The sequence below is a fragment of the Mustela nivalis genome (genome assembly GCF_964662115.1).
Source record: "Mustela nivalis genome assembly, chromosome: 4".
Lineage (NCBI taxonomy): Eukaryota > Metazoa > Chordata > Mammalia > Carnivora > Mustelidae > Mustela > Mustela nivalis.
The window spans coordinates 68,944,074-68,963,492 of NC_139023.1; the positions used below are offsets into that span (position 1 = coordinate 68,944,074).

The 19,419-nt window shown below is 40.1% G+C and overlaps 1 protein-coding gene across 14 annotated transcripts in view; it reads left to right on the forward strand.

The window, feature by feature from the left end:
* INPP4B (inositol polyphosphate-4-phosphatase type II B) overlaps window positions 1-19,419 on the forward strand; it is an 837,179-nt gene that overhangs the window by 564,068 nt on the left and 253,692 nt on the right. For 12 of the 14 annotated variants that reach the window (XM_082727238.1, XM_082727234.1, XM_082727229.1 and 9 more), the window contains 2 exons: window positions 8,530-8,580; window positions 17,024-17,103. In XM_082727238.1, the coding sequence (XP_082583364.1) occupies window positions 8,530-8,580; window positions 17,024-17,103 (131 nt within the window). Of the gene's footprint in view, window positions 1-8,529; window positions 8,581-16,611; window positions 16,683-17,023; window positions 17,104-19,419 lie in introns of those variants that run through there. The other 2 variants (XM_082727231.1, XM_082727241.1) reach the window with 2 other exon arrangements.

A 19,419-nucleotide genomic window follows, 5' to 3' on the forward strand; every position in this document is an offset into this window, starting at 1 on the left:
CTCTGTAATGGTTGGAAAGGGAAATGGAATAAAATGTGGGTAATGGCAGGGACACTCAGAGTTATGAGACTCTGGAGTCACATTTGCAGTCACCATTAACCCGAAGAACCACATGACTCCTGTATGACTGGTAGAATTTAGTATAATGGTGCATTCATATAGCAAAATTAAAGTCTTAAAGAGCCACCGATTAAACATAAAGGGACCCATGTGACTGGAGAGCTGTGGTGTGAACATCCATGCTTAAGCGAACTCTAGGACTCCATGCATCCAAACTAAAAGAGTGCTTATATTTGTCTATTATCCTTTTAGGCTTAGAAGCTCATAGAATGTTCTTGTGTACACAATTTCATACATTTTTTAAGGTTTATCTATTTATTTTGGAGGGAGCTCATGTGTGAGTGCATGAGTGGAAGGAGGGGGAGAGAATCCTCAAGCAGACTCCCTGCTGAGGCCACAGGACCCAGAGATCAGGACCTGAGCTGAAACCAAGGGTCCGATGTTTAACCAACTGAGTACCCAGCCCCTCTAATATGTTTTGACATGTGAAAGATGATCAAATTTACCTAGTAAAGACCAAGCCAACATGTCACACTCAAAAATTACTGGATTATTTTTGTATAGTGCTCAGGCTTCAGGGTAAACTCTGTTTTAACTAGGCGAATTACCTGTAATTATGCATTTGTAACTGGTTTACCAAAGGTTTCACTCAGTAGACCAACGTGTAATGGCATTTTCTCCCTCTCCAGTCATATTTAACAATGCTTTGTGGGAAATCACTTTTTATCTCTTAACCACACCTTTGGAAGAGTCTTTAAATTTCCAGTAACTTTCAGATGTTAAGAAGTTCAGTTTGGGTCGGATGTTGTGGGTGGGGCAGGCATTGTTTCATCTAACACTACCTAGAAACAAGCCAGGCATATTACAAAAATCACATTTGAAGGCATCATCAAGTAAGCGGTGGAAGTAATAATGAGATAAACTAAAATCCCAGAGAAAGGAGAGACTTTTGAAGTTGAGCTATCAGGAGCCTGTGATTTTTCCTCTTTGGGCATTTGCTGATTCGGAGAGTCAGCTGAAGAATATGGCTTTGCCTAGACCCTGGGCTGCTGCTGCTTGGAGAAAGAAAAATCAGTAAAACTCTCAGCACGCATGTTGAAGGATGTAAGAAACTGAAACTTCATCACCTTCAAGTCAGTGAACACTTTTTTTGTCAGAATAGACTTGCTGAATTCTGAGCTTTGCAGGAGGCTAAAGATCCAGGCCAAAGTCTTATAAAAACGAAGTGAAGGCTCCCACCGTTTCACAGTGCTTAGGACACAGGGAGAGAGACAGGCAAGAGAGAAGGTGCTAGAGGGAGTGGTGGTGAATTGACACACAGGGACTAAAAAGCTCTCTTTCACCTGCGGGGTATTTACAGATCATCCCCGTAGCTCGAAGTCTGAGCATCAAGGCTCTGCTTAACATGAGGTGGCAGCTGGCAGACAGAGAACCAGCAGAGATTTCGGGTTTTATGTGTAGCAGAAATGACAGATTTGGAGCCCAAAGGGGACTTAAAACTTGTGGGTGCTCTGCCTCTGAAGACATTTACCAGATTTTGAAGCTGAATGGGGCACAGTGCAAAACAGGCATGCAGAGACCTCTGAGAATCTCTAGCATTCTTTTAGAGGTGAGGGCCAAAGACTCCTCAACTAGAGCTTCTTGGTGGGAAGTCCTGGTTGGGCGTGTGGATATCATACCCTCTACAACATGGATAGACTATCTTTGTTCGCTCACTAGAGTACTGTAAGTAACTGCCACAGACTGTGTGGCTCAAATGACAGAATTTTTTTTTTTTTTTAATTGAAGGACTGGAATCTGGAAGTCCAAGATCAAGGTGTTGACAGGGATAAAATCTTATGAGGTCTCCTCCTTGCCTTGCAGATAGCCACCTCTTGCCGGCTCTTCCCTTGGTCATTCCTTAATGTTCACACCCCTGCTATCTCTTCCTCTTCTTACCAACCATGTTGCCTTAGGGTCCCACTCTAATGGCTTCGTTTGAATTTAATCGCACTGTCTCCAAATACAATCACATTCTGAGGTACTTCCTGGTGGTTGAGGCTTCACCATGTGAATTTGAAATTAGGGTTTTGGTGGGGATAAAGGGGTGAGAGAAGTGGAGATTCAGCCCACGAGCCTGAATTTCACAAGAATTCCAGCTAAGTCAGTCCCTAACTTGATGGTGAGAGCAATCCTTTCTCCATTTGCATAACAAAGGAAAGGGCATCTGTGATAAAAAATAATATCTGGAGCTTTTACAGATGCTTGACATTAAAAAAAAATACTAAATATCTTCATACCCAGAAGAATAAACCCTGTTCCTTATCTCAAGCATGTTCATGTGCAAATGAACGTCTACCATTCTCATCTGTGACGTATTTCACTCATAAGTACTCTTCTATACCAGAGCTTTTCAAACTTGACCATGTATATGAATTACTTGGGAACTTTATTAAAACGAAGACGGTGATTTTGTATGTTTGAAGTGAGCCTGAGATTGTGCATTTCTATAACAAGTTTGTAAGGGATGGTCCTCAGACCATCCTGACCAGCTGCAGACGAGTAGGTAATGAGTTTGCACACTGAAGTTTAAGAAACATTGCCCGATAATGTCGAAGACCTCTTCCAACTCTGGAAGTCTGTTATTTTTTCTAATTTGTTTTCCAAGAGTACCTCATTTCATTGACAGATCATTGTCTCCTACTTTTTTTCCAAACCGTCATAGGATTTGGACCTATGAGGCCCACACTCAAACAATCTCAATTCTTTTACAGCAGTAGTTCTTAACTTCATGCATTGGAATTAAGTGGGAAGTGAGCCTTGACAAATACTGCTGCCTGGATCCTTCCCTCAGAGATTCTGATTTAATTATTTTAGAACACAGCCTGGAAACTGGTATTAAAAAATATTCCAGAGGATTTTAACGTGTAGTCAAGATTAAGAACAATTGTTTTAGGATAGCACATTTTTCACCCCACTAAAGATGGTACTGGGCCTACTTTTTTTTGAAGATTTTATTTATTTGTCAGAGAGAGGGTACACAGGCAGGCAGAGCAGCAGGCAGAGCGGTAGGCAGAGGCAGAGGGAGAAGCAGGCTCCCCGCTGAGCAAGAAGCCTAATGAAAGTTGCCTAAGAAAGGGAGATGATCTTGAGGGGGTAGGGAGAATCTGTCCAAATGAGGTAAGCCTTTAAAAGAGAGTGGATCCTGAAGCCAGATATCCAAAGTGTGAGAAGAATTTGTTGCAAAGTAGGTTATCCGTTGCTGGACTTGAAGGTGGAGGAAGTCACATGGCGTAGAATAAGGGTGTCTTCCCAGAGTTGATAGTGGCTCCCAGATGGGAAGTGGGAACCTTGGTCCTAGAGCTGCAAAGAACTGAATTCGGCTCATAGCCTGCAGAAGTTGAAAGCAGGCCTTTTCCTAGACAAGCTTCCAGATGAGGATTCAGCCTTGTCAGACCAAGGCAGAGAAACAGACGCATGAGGCCTGGACTGCTGACCTATATATAGCGTGTGAGTTAATAAGTGGATGTTGTTTGAAGCAGCTAAATTTGTGGCAATTTGTTACATAGCAGTAGCAAACTGATGCAGTCATTTAATAATCTAATACTGGGAGCAATGCTTGCCAGATGGCTTTCTCTCACCTACAGCTCTGCAGTCTATCAAGGGCTGGACTTGCAAGGAGAGAGAGACAGTGGAGAGGACATACACCATCCACTTCTGAAAAGTCCAGTTTGGTTGCAGCAAACATCACTTACACATATATTCTATTGGTGAGAACACGTTACATGGCTGTTTCTCAAAACAAGGCACCCTAGGCATATAGTCCTAACTGAGAAGCATCCTCCCCCAAATTAATATTGTGGAAGGGGGCTAAACATTTCTGTCCCCATCAGGTTTCCACATGTTTGAATATGGAGGCAGTTTGGTGTCTCATTCCTTGTGGAACAAGTAAATGTTATGAAATTATATATTCCAATTTGAGATACATAGAGAACCGGAGTAACATTTTTATTAGAGAAAAAGTTGTGCTTCAATGATGCATTCATTATCAGAGGCCCCATCAGATGTGACAGTGGTCTAAGAAGAAGATCTGGGCTCTTTCCCTGCCCGGAGGGTGTTGGAGCACCATTGCAACACCAACCCCTCTGCCTTCCAGCTGAGCCCTTCCAAGGAAAAAGTTTCTCCTTCTTCCCTGAACAGTGAGGAGATGCACTTGCCCAAGGCCCAGGTATGGACACCCTGGTGCATAGAGTCATGGCAGGATAGTCCTCCCCTTTTCTGGATCTGGATACTGAAGGGTGCATGGCATTCTTCTCACCTATGAAGAATACAGCAGTTCCCACCGTTGTCGTATGCTCCAGGCAGCGGTGCCCATGGTCTTTGTAAAAAGGCTGGCTAAAATAAGGAGTGTTTCTCCCCGGATTAGAGTACTAGACTGCTATATTCATCCATTGCAGGGGTGACTTCTGGCTTAGGAGACCATTAAAGTTTATGAACTATTCTATAGGGATTTTATGGAAGATTGAATATAAGTTACTATATGCTACCTGGTATTTTTTTTTCATTTTCAAGGTAATTTTAGTATCTAGACATTTCAGCTTATGGAGAAAATAAATGAATTCGTTTTACAAGAAACTTAAGAAATATTCAAGACAGAATATATAATCTACATGATCACTTCTGTTAAGTGATCTTTCTGTATTTGATATCATAAAAGTCTAGACAAGAGGAAGTTATAAGAACTTTAAATGTGCAGTCCGGCAGACATTCTTAAGTTCCAGGAAGGATGGGGGTGGGGTATGATAAAGAAAACCAGGGAGAAGTACTGCTAATAAGACCAAAAAAGGAAAAAATGAATTCCAAAAGAAGGCCAGTAAATCTCAGGAGGCCTGACATTGCCCATGAACTGGAATATTCCACATGTTACAGTGACAGCCATGGCTTCACCCCTTCCTCATCAAGAGGCCTCATCTAAATCTGTCCAGGGTTGTTTTTTTGTTTTTCTTTTCTTTTCTTTTCTTTTCTTTTCTTTTCTTTTCTTTTCTTTTCTTTTCTTTTCTTTTCTTTTCTTTTCTTTTCTTTTCTTTTCTTTTCTTTTCTTTCTTTTTTCCCAGTGAGCTCTTCCTCCAGCCGTCTCTACCCTCTGCTTTCTCCCTGTCTCCTCTCTCCTCCTTTCCCCTTTCTTTTTCTTCCTCCCCCCCCCGTTTCCTCTTTCTTCTTCCCTTTTCTTTCACTCTCTCCTTTTGTCCCCTCTCAGCGTCAGGTACTATTCCAAGTGCTAAAAAGACATTCTCCAACAACCATGAGGTCTATTAGTACCCTACACTAAAGATAGCTAACGTAAAGACAAAAGGCAACTGGCATGAAGAGGTTAAATAATTCTCCCACTGTGACTCAGGACAGAGTTGGGATGCTTCAGGGGCTCTGATAATGTCACTCCTCTCCTCAAATGTCTTACATGATTTCCTATCACCTATGAATTGCATAAAGTCCCATTTCTATAACATGATAGATACCAAATGGCCCCAACATCTCTCCCCAAACATATTTAACTCTTGCCACCTCCCCAAAGGACCCCTGTTATGCTGTTATCAGAATACTCACTAATTCCCAAACACAAATGCCATTTTGCAACTCCATGACACATGCCCATTATACAATACCCTGTTTGTTTTGTCGTCGTGATCTTCCTTGCCTAAAGCTCCTACTCATTCTTCAAAACCCAGACTACTTCTTCTGTGAAGCCTCTCCTAACATTCACAGTCTGATTTATTCCTTACTCTGAATGCCCACAGAAGAAATGGAACTTTACTTACTGACAAACCCAGTGCTTGCCACCTAGTATGTGTTCATTCTAATGAGGGATATAGATTATGCAAGAAAAAGCATCATCAATGTGTAACCTATATACCACACATCTGTAGCATTGACCTTAAATTTACAAGTTTTAGACCTACCCAGATAGACTATCTTAAACAAATGTTGCGTGTGAAAATCTGACTGTATAAAAATTTAAAATTGGTTTATAAAAGTTTTGTTTTTCAATTCCTCTAAATCATGATCTTTGCTAGTTTTAAGCATGCCTTGATTTAGGAAAATGTGACATCCATGTAGTTTTTAAAAATACTTGCATTATGTAAAAAGAAGTTCATTCTCTATCTCTCCCTCTCTCCTTCACACATGTACACACATTGGAAATAGCAAACTAGTCCATGGATATCTTCAGATTTTTTCATAGTATACAACTTTGTGTTAAGAATCTCTTTTGGGGGGCACCTGGGTGGCTCAGTGGGTTAAGCCGCTGCCTTCGGCTCAGGTCATGATCTCAGGGTCCTGGGATCGAGTCCTGCTCAGGCTCTCTGCTCAGCAGGGAGCCTGCTTCCCTCTCTCTCTGCCTGCCTCTCCATCTACTTGTGATTTCTCTCTGTCAAATAAATAAATAAAATCTTAAAAAAAAAAAAAGAATCTCTTTTTTCCTCTGAAACAGTTTATTTGTAAAGAATAATTGTTCTACTGATAAAAATCAATATAAATGTAATGACCATATTGCAGTAATTGTCAATATCATTCTACCCTATTTAACATTATATCACACAACATTATATCATTATATTATATTTGGTGGTTGACTGTGGGTAATAATGAAACCTTGGAAAGTGAAACTGTGGATAAGGGGGAGAACTAGTCCCTCTCTTTCCCTCTCTCTCACTCTCTTTTTCTCTCTGGTTTCTATTTCAAAATCACACAGAAAATGTTTGTTTTCCTCTATGGGTTTGAACCCAGTGTCCTACACAAACATAAGGATATACATATATAAAGAGAGAGAGAGAGAGACAGAGGGACAGAGAAACAGAGAGAGAGACAGAAAGTATACAGTATGTGTGTGGTGTGTGTGTGAGAGAGAGAGAGAGATTGAGATCATATATATGCACACACTCTATGGTCCTTTACAGTCTCCCCTGTTGATACGTAGATTCCTCGTCCTTTGAGGCCAGTGAATGATTTTCAGATAATGAGACTGAATGGTACGTCTGAACATTCTGGACCAAAGAACATTAGTGCAGCTCCCACACTGCAACTGCTCTCAGCCAGTGAGCGCTGTCGTGAAATCCTGAGTTGAGAGTGTTCTGAAAATTGTGTTGATTACTCTGTTGGGATCTCTCCTGTCATTTATTTTGTGCTCTTGTGAACAATTCTGAGTCATAATGACTGACAAATTGTGCAAGTGATACTGCTGGATCTGTCATAAAGACACAAAGAAAGAGCATTAAGCTGGAAGTTAAAATGCAGTGTTTTACCCATGGCTTGAGGCTTTTTCCAAGAAGTGGAAACTGTGTTAAAGATGAGCAGGCCCTAAGGAGCTAGTTCAAGTCTTCGGACATTATGAGCCCTATTATAAGTATCCTTTACACTGGAGAGAATTGACCAGGTATAGTCAGGTATGTCAGGACTTAAAGGGTTTCAAGAGAATTATGATTGGCAGTGTTGCACTCCAAAGGGATTTTGTGAAAATGACCCCCTGAACTATTGATCAAACACATGTGCCTAGGGTTCCTCTCTTCCCAGACATCCCCGCTTCCCTCTGCTCTCCAGTTAAACAGAGTATGCTTGTCTATTGCCCTGTATTCATTTAATGTGTTTATCTAATCCTTACTTCAAATTAAGATACACTAGATTTAGGTTTTAGGTGTTTCTTGCTTTTACTGGCTTTTTCTTAAGTGAGAAAGATCGTCGTGATTCCTTTTCATTTGAAACATTTTTTTCTTAGAGAAACATCGACTCAGCTGTACATTAGAATCAATATCTGGGGGCAGGAGAGAGCACCAGGAGTTTGAAAGGTCCCCAGGTAGCTCTAATGTACAGCCAGGATTAAGGATCACTGCTCAGTGGAAGATATATGCCTACTTATCATCTAAGGAGTTGATATTTCACTTGGAACACTTTCAAACATACGAAAAGCTTCCCCAGATGACTGATTATTTTACATTATTTCCCTCTCCCCCAGTTGAGAATTAGTTTTCAAATGAATTTAGGTAATGGTATCTGACAATTTGGCCCAGAACTCTCAAGTGGGAGGGATGTCCTATAAAGACTGTGGGTTTTGGTGCTCATTTGGAGAATAAAATATTTATTGAGCTTGCATGGGATGACTTTCTCTATAACAGCTCTCTCCTTCCCTTTGAATATGGAACGAGGGCTGCTTTTTGAGGAGATTAAAGGTGATTCACCTTAAGCCTAGATACCTCTGTATTGGGTGAGGAGTGATGGGGTGAGGACCTGGTAGTTCTGTCTACTTAGGAAAATCAGGAAGCTTAGCGACGATAAAAGGACAGCTTTGCCATACCGCAGCAGATGGTACACCCAGGTGCCTTCAGTAATGATTAACCCCAGAGTCCGAATCGATGCCTAGGATGGAAAATGACACCCAGCACCTGTGTGCACTGGTTTCTATTTCAAAGTCACACGGAGAATGTTTGTTCTTCTCTGTAGGTTCGAACCAGTGTCCTACCTGAGCATAAGGATCCCCTGCCAGAGGTTGGGGTAAGTGTTTCTTATGTTTCTGAAGGGCACATGCGTCCATTCTAAGTTGATCTTTGGGCTTTCCGCTGACCTTCTGTTGTCTGATCACCGACAAAGGAAATTGAGTTAAATTAACAGGGTGTGACAACGCAAGGCGGCACTGTCACATATTTGGTGAATTATATGGACGTCATTCCTTGTCTCTGGGAAATCACCCTCAAATGGATTCATACTCACTTTAGCCTGCTAGAGACGAGTCTAGAAATTGCCCCTGCAGGTAGCTGAGAGGCAACTCAGAGCCAGCATTCCTGGACCAACAGAAGGCTAGGGAAATCACAGACATGAGCTATCCGGCTTCAGGAAGGAGGCAGAGAACAAACTAGCCACGGGTCTATGCTGTTTTCTGCTTCCTGCTATACTGTAACACAGGTCCAAACAGAAGCTGCCATCAAAGTGCAGTCCGGTGTTGCGAAACCCTGCAAAGGTTTTCCCGCTGCGTCGGCACCGCCGTATCTCAGCTTTTAGAAATTGGAAGAGCAGGAAGAGAAAAACAAGCTTTTTGCTTAGAAAAGCCTGGAGTAGGTGGTGGCAACTTCTGAGGGAGAGCCCAGCAGGCTGAGTCCCTGGGATCTGTACAGAGAGGTTGAAAAAGCCTAGAAAAAAGTTGGGTCTAAAGAGTCCATGGGACTGAGCCAATTGTAAGGCCTATGGGAAACTCCCCACAATCCTACAGGCAGTTGAGAACCTTCTTCCAGTTTTTGTGTGCAGCATTGTCTTACGTACTGATCATTTCGTCATTGGCAACAGCCGCCATCTGGACCTGCCAAGGGGGCCCTCCAATACATGCACCAAAGCTTGAGTTGAATTGATGGAGAAGAATGTCAGCCATCTCTGCATTTGATCGTGAAGGAGAAGGAATGGGGCACTTTGTGTTCTCTCATGCCTATCAGGACCTTCTCGTTGTTTTTTTTCCCCCTGGGTAGAGGTCGAATAATTCTCTAGGCCCCAGTCAGAGGGGACTCTGACTGACTCCTCTGACTTGAAGCTGTTTTCCTGGATGTGATAGAATGAAGAAATTAGCCTCATTTCCTAAATAGTGCATCTCCTGAAATGCTCACCTTCCCTCTCTTCCAACACTACCTTTACATCGACTGGCCATGTCATGTTACTAATAGACCATTGTCTCTAAGTTGACTTTTTTTTCTTAAGATTTATTCATTTATTGGGATACTTGGGTGGCTCAGTCGTTAAGCATCTGCATTTGGCTCAGGTCATGATCCCATGGTCCCAGGATCGAGTCCAACATTGGGCTCCTTGCTCAGCCAGGAGCCTGCTTCTTTCTCTGCCTGCTCTGCCTGCCACTCCCCCTGCTTGTGCTCTCTCTCTCTGACAAATAAATAAATAAAATATTTTAAAAAAGAAGATTTATTCATTTATTTGAGAGAGAGATATATATAGAGAGAATATATGCACACATAAGCGAGAGGAGGGACAGAGGGAGAAAATCTCACTTAGACTCTAGGAGGAGAGCACAGAGCCTGATATGGGGCTCCATCTCATGACCCTGAGATCATGACCTAAGCTGAAATCAAAAGTCAGATGCTTAACTGACTGAGCCACCCAAGTCCCATAAATAAATTTCTATAAGTCAAAGTGGTACCCATGGTAACATTGTCCATATTGAGGTTTTTTTTTTTTTTTTTAGCTTTAATACTGAACACAGATTGTATTTAATGCAGTTTTGTATTTGAAAATTTTATAATATTGAGTGAATTGAAAACAGCTTAAAAGTAATTACTGAAAAAAATGATAGGAAATTTGAGACATTTAAACATACCACTTTTTCAAATATATTCCAATTGGGACTGATTAAGAGATCCACAGGAGTGAGAGGTCTGTAAACTATAGCCTGGGGGCCAAATTCACCAACTGTCTGTTCTGAACATGTTCTTTTATGCATTTATGCTGTTTCCCACTATCATGGCAGATATCATCACTTGAGCCAAAATCAAGAGTCAGACACTCAACCGAGTGAGCCATCCAGGCACCATTAAATTGGCTTCTTCTGAAGCATTGTGAGAAGGTTGCTAGCTCCAAGCACTGGAGGTTCTCTGAACTGATACCATGGTGTATTTAGAATACTGTCTTTGACAAAGACTCAGCCTGGATCAAAAGAACATTCTCAATTGACATCCTGTGACATATCTGTTGAATCAGTTAGGAATGCATTCAGAACCAAGTCACCTGACAAACAGTGGCTTAGAAGTAACAGACTCATTTTTCTCATGTTAGAAAAAGATCTGCAATAATGGTCTAAGGCCGTAGCTACTCAAAAAATGACTTTGAGCAACCAGGTTCTATCTACCTCCAGCTCTTCCTTTGTTAGAGTATTGTACAGTCTAAACACTGAACCTTCAGAAGTCACAGTCCAGGTGGGCAAAACACTGAAGGACGAATGGCAGCTGATCTTTTTCCTTCAATTCTGGGAATCAATCACTTTGGGGAAATTTCAGTTGGTATATTGACATGTACCTATCACTAAGAAGATAGGAGTGCCCAAGCAGAGGAGAATCTGGGTCAGTTCCCATTGGAACAAAATCAAGGTACTATTAGTAATGAAAAGTGAGCCAAATAGGTATTAGATATTGGTAATGTCTGCACACTCATCCTGCATGTTAAACTCTGTGAGAGCAAAGAGCCTATTTATTTATTTATTTATTTATTTATTTATTTATTTATTTATTTTTGACGTGATTTTTTGTTCTTGTTGTTTTGTTTTTTTGACAGAGAGTGATCACAAGTAGGCAGAGAGGCAGGCAGGGGTTGGGGAGGGGGAAGCAGGCTCCCCACTGAGCAGAGAGCCTGTGCGGGGTTCAATTGCAGGACCCTGAGATCATGACCTGAGCCAAAGGCAGAGGCTTTAACCCACTGAGCCAGCCAGGCACCCCTTGTTTTGTTCACTCTAATAACCCTAGCTTTGTGTCTGGGAACTAGTAAATTATGATATATGTATTGAATGAGTTAGAAAGCATACCATGATTTTGGTTTGCCAACCATCTTAAATTTTTTAGAACCACCAAAATGAAAGGGGGCATCTAAAACAAATTGTAATGGTATATAAGTCTTAATAATATGTAAAAATCTAGTACACTTTATGGCACATCAGAACTCGGTAAAATGGCATTTATATTATAGACCTAAGTCTCGAGTGTAGTAAGAATGAGCCTAAATAAGACCGAGTCCACAGGTTCTGGCATTCTAATACCCTCAGAGTACACAATATTGTGGATAGAGAAGAATCGCCTCATCTTAAGCACCAGTCATGGAGCCCTGGTTAATTTATATCTCATCACTTAAATCCTCAAAATATTTCTTTGGTCTGAGAGTTTTAGCTCTTGGCCCAGACTTGGCTCTGCCATTACAACCATCTAAGAACTCTAGCTCTTGACTACGCTGATTTAAAAAATGAGCTAAAAGCTTTTATTTTAAATAGTTCAAATATGTTCTATACATTTCTTCGCATTCTTAAGCAACATCTATTGGATACACCTAGATCTTTTGTTGATGTCTTAGGGAAGGAGATACCAATATGTGCTGAGACCTTTTGAGGTATATTCCTAGTAAAGATGTAGTTTTTAAATATACGACTTTACCCTAAAATGCTTTTTAATGTTTTCTTTGGACCATTTGTCCACTTTTAATAGATTTCCTCCCAAGTCTCTTTTTTGTCCTTCTGATTCTTTTTTTTCAGTGTGAGTAGTTCATGTATCTTCTTTCCCTGCCTATTTGATGGGAAACAGTGGAACCATATCTGTTAGGGTTGTCACTGAAGAAGAAGTACATGGGCTAGGAAAAAAGGATTGTCCTTTGAGTTACATGTAGGGCATGTTGTGTATGAGCCTCATGCTATCAACCCGGCTCTTCCAAGGCATTTTGGACTTGTACCACAGTTCTTGTAGATAGTTTTATAAGAATAGGTCAAAGTATTATTGATATATTCATTTAACCTCTAAGCCAGCATTTTTCCATGGACATATTGTGTGTGCCACAAATGTATGCCACATATATATTTTCAAAATTTCTAGCAGCCCATGCTTTCAAAAAATTAAAAAAGGAACAGGCAAGATGAATTTTAATATTTTGTTGAACCCAACATACACAGAATATAATCATTTCAAAATGTAATCAATACAAGAAATTAGCAATGCTCTATTTCACACTCTTTTTAAATACCATGTTGTATAAATGTGATGTGTATTTTATGTGTACAGCACATCTCAATTCAGAGTAGCCACAAGCCTCATGCCTGAACCAGTGGTTCGCCATTGGATCATACAGTTCTACACAGTACTTGGTAAAACTTGGGAGTCTCTTGGAAATTGTGGTATACAGGAACCCTCTATTTTGATTAGAGGCTTTGTGAGATGAACATAGGTGACAGAGGGTAGGCCAGCTCACAGCAAGGTTTACAGAGCTGTACATCTTGTGGCTCGTTATATAGTACAGCTCAATCAGGGAACACTGAGGGCCTGCTGCAGAGACCTATGCAACCCCAGAAGCAATCTGAATACTTGTGACTTGCTCAGAGTCCCTGCAAGGGCTGGTACGATAAACTGTTTATTGCTACACTCCCTATAGAGAGGAACTGGGATTGAAGCAGATGCCCCAACTTTCCCCGCCCCATGCCCCTGCTTGCTATCACTCTCCAGCCAGGTGAGAGATTGAAATTATGCAGGAAGCAATTCAATGATCATCTGCTCTGGGCGCTTGTACCCAGAATGATCTTTCTGAGTGTCGCTCTCTCCTGAGCAGGTAAAAAAGGCCAGAGACCCATGTTGAGCAGGCAGAGAGCCTGGCAGAAGGAGAGAGAATTGCCACCTGTCCTGGAAATAAAGCCCAGTGTAATGGGGATAAAAGAATGCTAGACTAAAAAGCAGGAAACCTGGATTCCAACTTGGCATCTGCATATTAACTCGTTCTGGGACCATGTGTAAGCCAGTTAACTCCTTTAACTTCCTGTTTTTCCCAGCAATGTACCAAGAGCTTTGCCTGGCTTACTTTGATTCTTATAACAGTAACTATGCGAAAGATAGAGTTATCACATGCAACTTTTTCCTACAGCGGTTATGACGGGGAATGATGAAGTAACTCATTCAAGACCACAGATTTGCAAGCGAGAAGACAGAGAAATAAGGCCTGACAATACCCATTAGTGGATAGCCTGTTTGGGGGCTGGGAGAAGTGATTCAAATGCCCATATTTCCATTTTTTGACAGAATAACATTTAACATGACACTCCAGACCTCTGAGCTCCAACTCTAGTGAGACTTTAATTTTTTTGTTTGTCTTTCACATTTTTCCACTGATACTAGACCTCCCAGTTTTAAACCTTTAAGATGAGTATTTTAGAAACAGTACTGAAGACAAGATGGGTAAGCTTGTTCCTTGAGTTATATTTGAGACTTAAATTTTTTAAAGATGTCTCTGATATTCCATGGTTATGATTACAGTGGCAGCAAAGATAAAATAGTTTTATATTCCGTTACTCTCTTATATTAGCATTAGTGTGCTCTTTTCCTTCCATGGGGATTTAGGTTTCAGAAACAGAGAAGACTATTTCCTTCTAACTCATTCTTTTACAGGAGTCCAGTAGATATCCATGTAAATGAATGCTGTGTTTTATTTATGTTGACATCAAGCAAATACAAAAAATACCTACCAGAAAGTAAATATAGAGGCAAAGCCATTGTTAGTGTTTCATGTCCCACTGTCTTCAGGGATTTCATTAATGTCCTTTATGCCACACATAGTCACCATGTACAGTTATTTGTAGAGTAAAAAGATATATTTATATCTAAATAACACCTCCTTGGGTTTGACAAGTTTTCATAACACAGTGCTATAATGTCATTACCTAAATTAGTTTCTAACACATTGTATGATTTCTGTAAAATCTCTTGCTATCTTTTGAGATGAAGCCTGTGGCTGCCAGTTCTGATAAAAAAGTTAGACCCATGGGCATTGTCCTTGGTCCCCTGCAAACGCGTACAATAAGGCAGTAGGCATACGAGGCAGCCCTTCTGTTCTGGGCACTGGGCATGGCTCAGGGATGGACCAGCCAGAGTCCTGCTTCCATAGCAGCCCCTGATCTGGTGGACAGAGGAGACATTCAGCGGCTGTGGTCACAACTCTACAGGCAGCTGTGCCTCACGGGGTATGTGTAGCTCATGTCTGGAAATAGCCACTCCACCTGTCTCTCATTGCTACATTCCACTCTGGGGCATTTGTCACTTTTACTGATGAAAAGACCTCAGTAACATTCATGACATGTATGGTCTGTTTTATTCACTCCAAAACCATCCATACCTTTGACATTTCAATACACAGAGAGAAAATCATTAGAAATTTTGAGGCATCATGAAATCTTTCATCAGTTAAAGAGTTTTCTTTGAGAATAAAGAGTGATTTAAAAACTCCGATAATCAGGGAAAGAGGAAGTGGGATAGACATGCTTAACTACCACATGCTACAATGAAATTCACTACAATATACAATCCACAAGTTAAAATTGTTTTCATTTTCCAGATAGCGAATTATAGTACTTTGTAAATACCTGCAGAAAGAACATCCTGATATCTATATCTAATAGAATGACAACCTTGAAAGCTAGTTTTTATTCCAGCCGTTCACTCATTTATTGTCAGCAAAAATTTATCACATGCCTACTGTGCACTAGGCAGTAGGAGTTTGTGAGAAAACAAAATAAGGCTGCTTGTGGAGCTTCAAATCTTGATTATTTTCAAAGGAGTTACAAAATAAGCAAAGAAAAATAATATATATATAATATGTATATGTATAAAAAATAATATGTCCTATGGTGATAGGTGCCAATAGAGAAAAATACAGCAGGATAAGAAATAGGGAAGGGGAAGGGGTGCTCAAAAAGGATGGTCTAGTAGTTATCGCTCATGAGGTGACATTAATGCTTCTCTTCAGCTGGATCTTTCCCAGGTTTTACTATACCATCTGCTGAAAAGTTACCCTAAATCCCTTCATGCTTCACTCATATAGCACTTGGACTTCTTTTTGTAGCTTGAATTACTCTCATTTCATCACTCATTGACGTATCATCAGAGCTTTGCCACAAATAGTATTTTCACCTGACGTCCTTCTCCTAATAATTTAGTCTCATGCTCTTCTGGCTTTGGTGAGTTGGTGTCTAAGCCAGCTCTGTGAATTTCAAGTTAGTTCATTGGGTTTATCCTTGCTAATGTGTAGACATCTCCAGCTTTAGAACTGAGTTGTATTAACAGTATTTGCCTTTAAGTTTCTTGAAACAGTTCTAAATTTAAAAAAAGGGAGAAAAAAAATTGACTTGAAGCATGTCTTTCTTTTGCTTAATAATCACTAAGTGTGGACGCAGCCTATTGTGTATGAAATAACCTCACACTTTTGGCTGAAAAGACCCAATTGTGCTTAGACTCCTTAAGCCCAGGCTCTTATTCTAGGGCAACCCTGCAACAGAGCTATGAAAAGAGAATGCTCTGGAAAATGTAGTGGGTTGACTTCTTGTAGAGTATTACAGTATGTAGGGCAGCAATGGGAGATGATATGGATTTGATATTTTCGTGTTTACTTCTTGACCTTGAGGGGAGAACGAGAAATACTATTTATGGTATACCATAATATTGTGACTTTAAATCAGAAGTAGCCCAGAATATTAAAAAGAAATGAAAGATTTGTTTCCTGGAAAAGAAAAACCAATTTGGAGTTTTATTCTTTACATTATGAGTCAAAAATTGTAGAAAGGAGATATTCGTAGATAGTCAACAGCCAAGCCAGTATGATAGGTTAAAAAAGCAATTTTAGAAAATGTAACAGAGTAAGTACCTTTCTGTTTTGTGTATTGGAATGAAATTGTCCCATGCTGGTATAGAAAAAACAAAGGAAACAAATGCTTTTAAACGTTGCTGTGATGGGGGAGAAATACAGCATTTCTATTTATAACTTGTTCAGAGTCCCACATAAAAATAGCTCCAACTAACAGATTTGCTCATATCTGGAATACAAAGTTGTCGCTGCCAGTGACTTGAGGAATTCTAATAAGAACGACGACGGCATTGGTAAATATTGAAAGTTTATCATCTTTGCTTCTCTCCCAGTTTTCATAGGAGAAGAAAACTCACAGAAAAGTCCTGGCTTTGGTGTTACACATTTTGTTCTTTTCTAGGCTCCTGGTCTCTTTGTTTTTAATGGAAAAGTCACCATTTGCTCCCCTGGACTTCACCCCACGAGAAGGCTCGATTATCGTATCTCTGTCAGTTATGATTGTATCTCTGCAAGTGAAATATTTGTCAGGCTCATGCAGTCAACATTTCATTCTTCTAATTTTGTGTGATTGGTGTGACAGCAAAGATACTAAGGACTTTTGAAGTTAATGGACACCATTCTGTCTTATTTTCAGCGAAGCTTCCTGGGCTATGCCAGTTTTGAAGTGGGGGAGCTTCTGAAGTCAAAGGAGCAGCTGCTGGCCCTGAGCCTGAGGTGGGTCTCTCTGTCCACAGAAATGCTATAAAGTGAAGAGCTGATGACATTTACTGAAGGATGGCTGGGCTTGAAAGTCCCAACTCCTACAGATGTTTAGAGGTCAGCTCTCACATGGCTCATGTTCTCCACAGCAGCAGGTTACAATGAAACAGCAACGGTTCAGGTTCACACTGAAGTTCATGTTTCGCGTTGTCAAAGGTTATCAGTCCGTATGGGGGTGGGGGGAATGACATGATCATTAAACTGATGAAATTCTTTGATAGTAAGAATAGAAACAATGAGCAAGTTATTGAATAATTTTTCTGTTTCTTATTGAAATGTGACTTTTTAAGTCAAGTAAGCTTCTGGGTTTGAACGGTGTTTGTTAGTGGCAACATTGCAAATTTATGATAATGGAAGGGAAGTTGATTATTCTCTTTTTTTTAAGCTTGTTTTGTTTCCATCCTATTAAATATAAAACATACATTAAACAGACTCATACTGAAGCAAGCAGTAGAGCAGAGGTAATTTTGAATATGAGTACTATTTGTTTTGAGAGAGACCAGATAATGATCTTTAGGAAGTTACATAGTATTTTTAAATTTTTATTAACATATAATGTATTATTTTCCCTAGGGGTCCAGGTCTGTGAATCATCAGGTTTAGACATTTCACAGCACTCACCATAGTGGATACCCTCCCCAATGTCCATAACCCAGCCACCCTATCCCTCCCCACCACCCTCCAGCAACCCTCAGTTTGATTTGTGCGATTAAGGGTCTCTTATGGTTTGTCTCCCTCCCAATCTTTTAAAGCTAGAAGAATGTTAAATAGAATAAACTTTTTTTATAAACTTCATTATACATTCTAAACAATAGTATGCTGTTTTATAAGTATATAATAACTCCTATAATTATGTACACATAATATATACCTTGCAGTATTTGTATAGTATAAACAAATGTAAGAATTGTATAGGACAGTCCTTGTAAATCTCGAGATGTTCTTCTTTTGATGAAACATAGAGACCGCTTCCAGGGAAGAGACAGTGTCTTAAGTGGGTTTTCCTTCTGCGTTGCAGTGGCAAGGACCTACTTGTAAACAATTTATTTCAGTAAAGATGCTGTGGCTTATACTGAAATCTGTACTGAGGTCTGTCTCCTTTTCCTGTTTTTCCTGATCCTTACAGTTTTGCATTTTTGACTTAGGGGAGTATAAAGTAATTTAAAGTAGCTCATATTCATACAAAAAAATAAGTGTTAATGGGTTCTAATGATGCCATTATCGTCTTTCTCTGTTATGTCTCTTAAACATCTGCTATTTTGTTGTTCTTGTTGTTAAATTTTATCTGGGAAGACATTTTAAAATCTTCACAGTTTTGTGGTGTTGTTCCCCATGAAATTTTGCTGTGGTGATATTCAGCTTGAAGTTTGTGTGGATCAGCTAAAAAGTCCAGCTAGCAATGTCACTGATACTCTAGAAATATGTGTTAGTGCCCAGCGCGGTGAGGAGACCTGACAAGAGTGCCCCTGGATTCACGAAATATGATGTCAAGCATTAAGTTAATTTAGGACTACTAGCAGGCCCCGTGTTTTCTAGATGGGATGCATAGCCCTCACTCTTCCTCTTGCTGACGACTCACATTGATTCTCCAGAACCGCCATTAACATCAGCACAACGCTGCACCTTTAGACACTCCCTCTGAAACACAAATCAGGGGACCAACGAATTCTTAGTAAAATGAAGGTTAGTAAACTCAAAGAAAACCTAAAGGTGGCAGAACAGGAAGGGAAGGGTCAAGGTTAGAGTACTACCCCTGTAAGCAAACAAGGAATAGAATCAATACATATTTCCACTTTTGATCTTAACACCTCTGCCTAATCCTCATTTGATTTTGATTATATAAAAGGAAAACAAGTGTAACTACAAAGAATTGGGTTTTCTAGAAAAAAAAATTTTTTTTTTTTGAAAAATGGCTGGGTTTTTATGCTTTCCCTCCCTTTTCATGCTTTGCCAAATTTGTGAATTTCTCTCTCCGTGAGTAGACACTTTACAGACTTATCATAGCCTTTTGATTTCAGACCCTTCATGATGTAATTCATCTTCTCTCCACCGGCTCGTGAGTCTCCAAAGTACTCTACTGGAAGAACATCAGGTTAGGGATAAGAAGCTTTCTTTTTTTTTTTTTTTTTTTTTTCAGTTGTTTCTTTTGTTTTGTCTTAATATGGCTTTGTACTGATGATATCTACATTTTGTTCCTTTAGATTCCAGTCATTATTTTTTAAAAGGTTTATTTATTTATTTCAGAGAGAGAGAGAAAGTGGGGGTGAACAG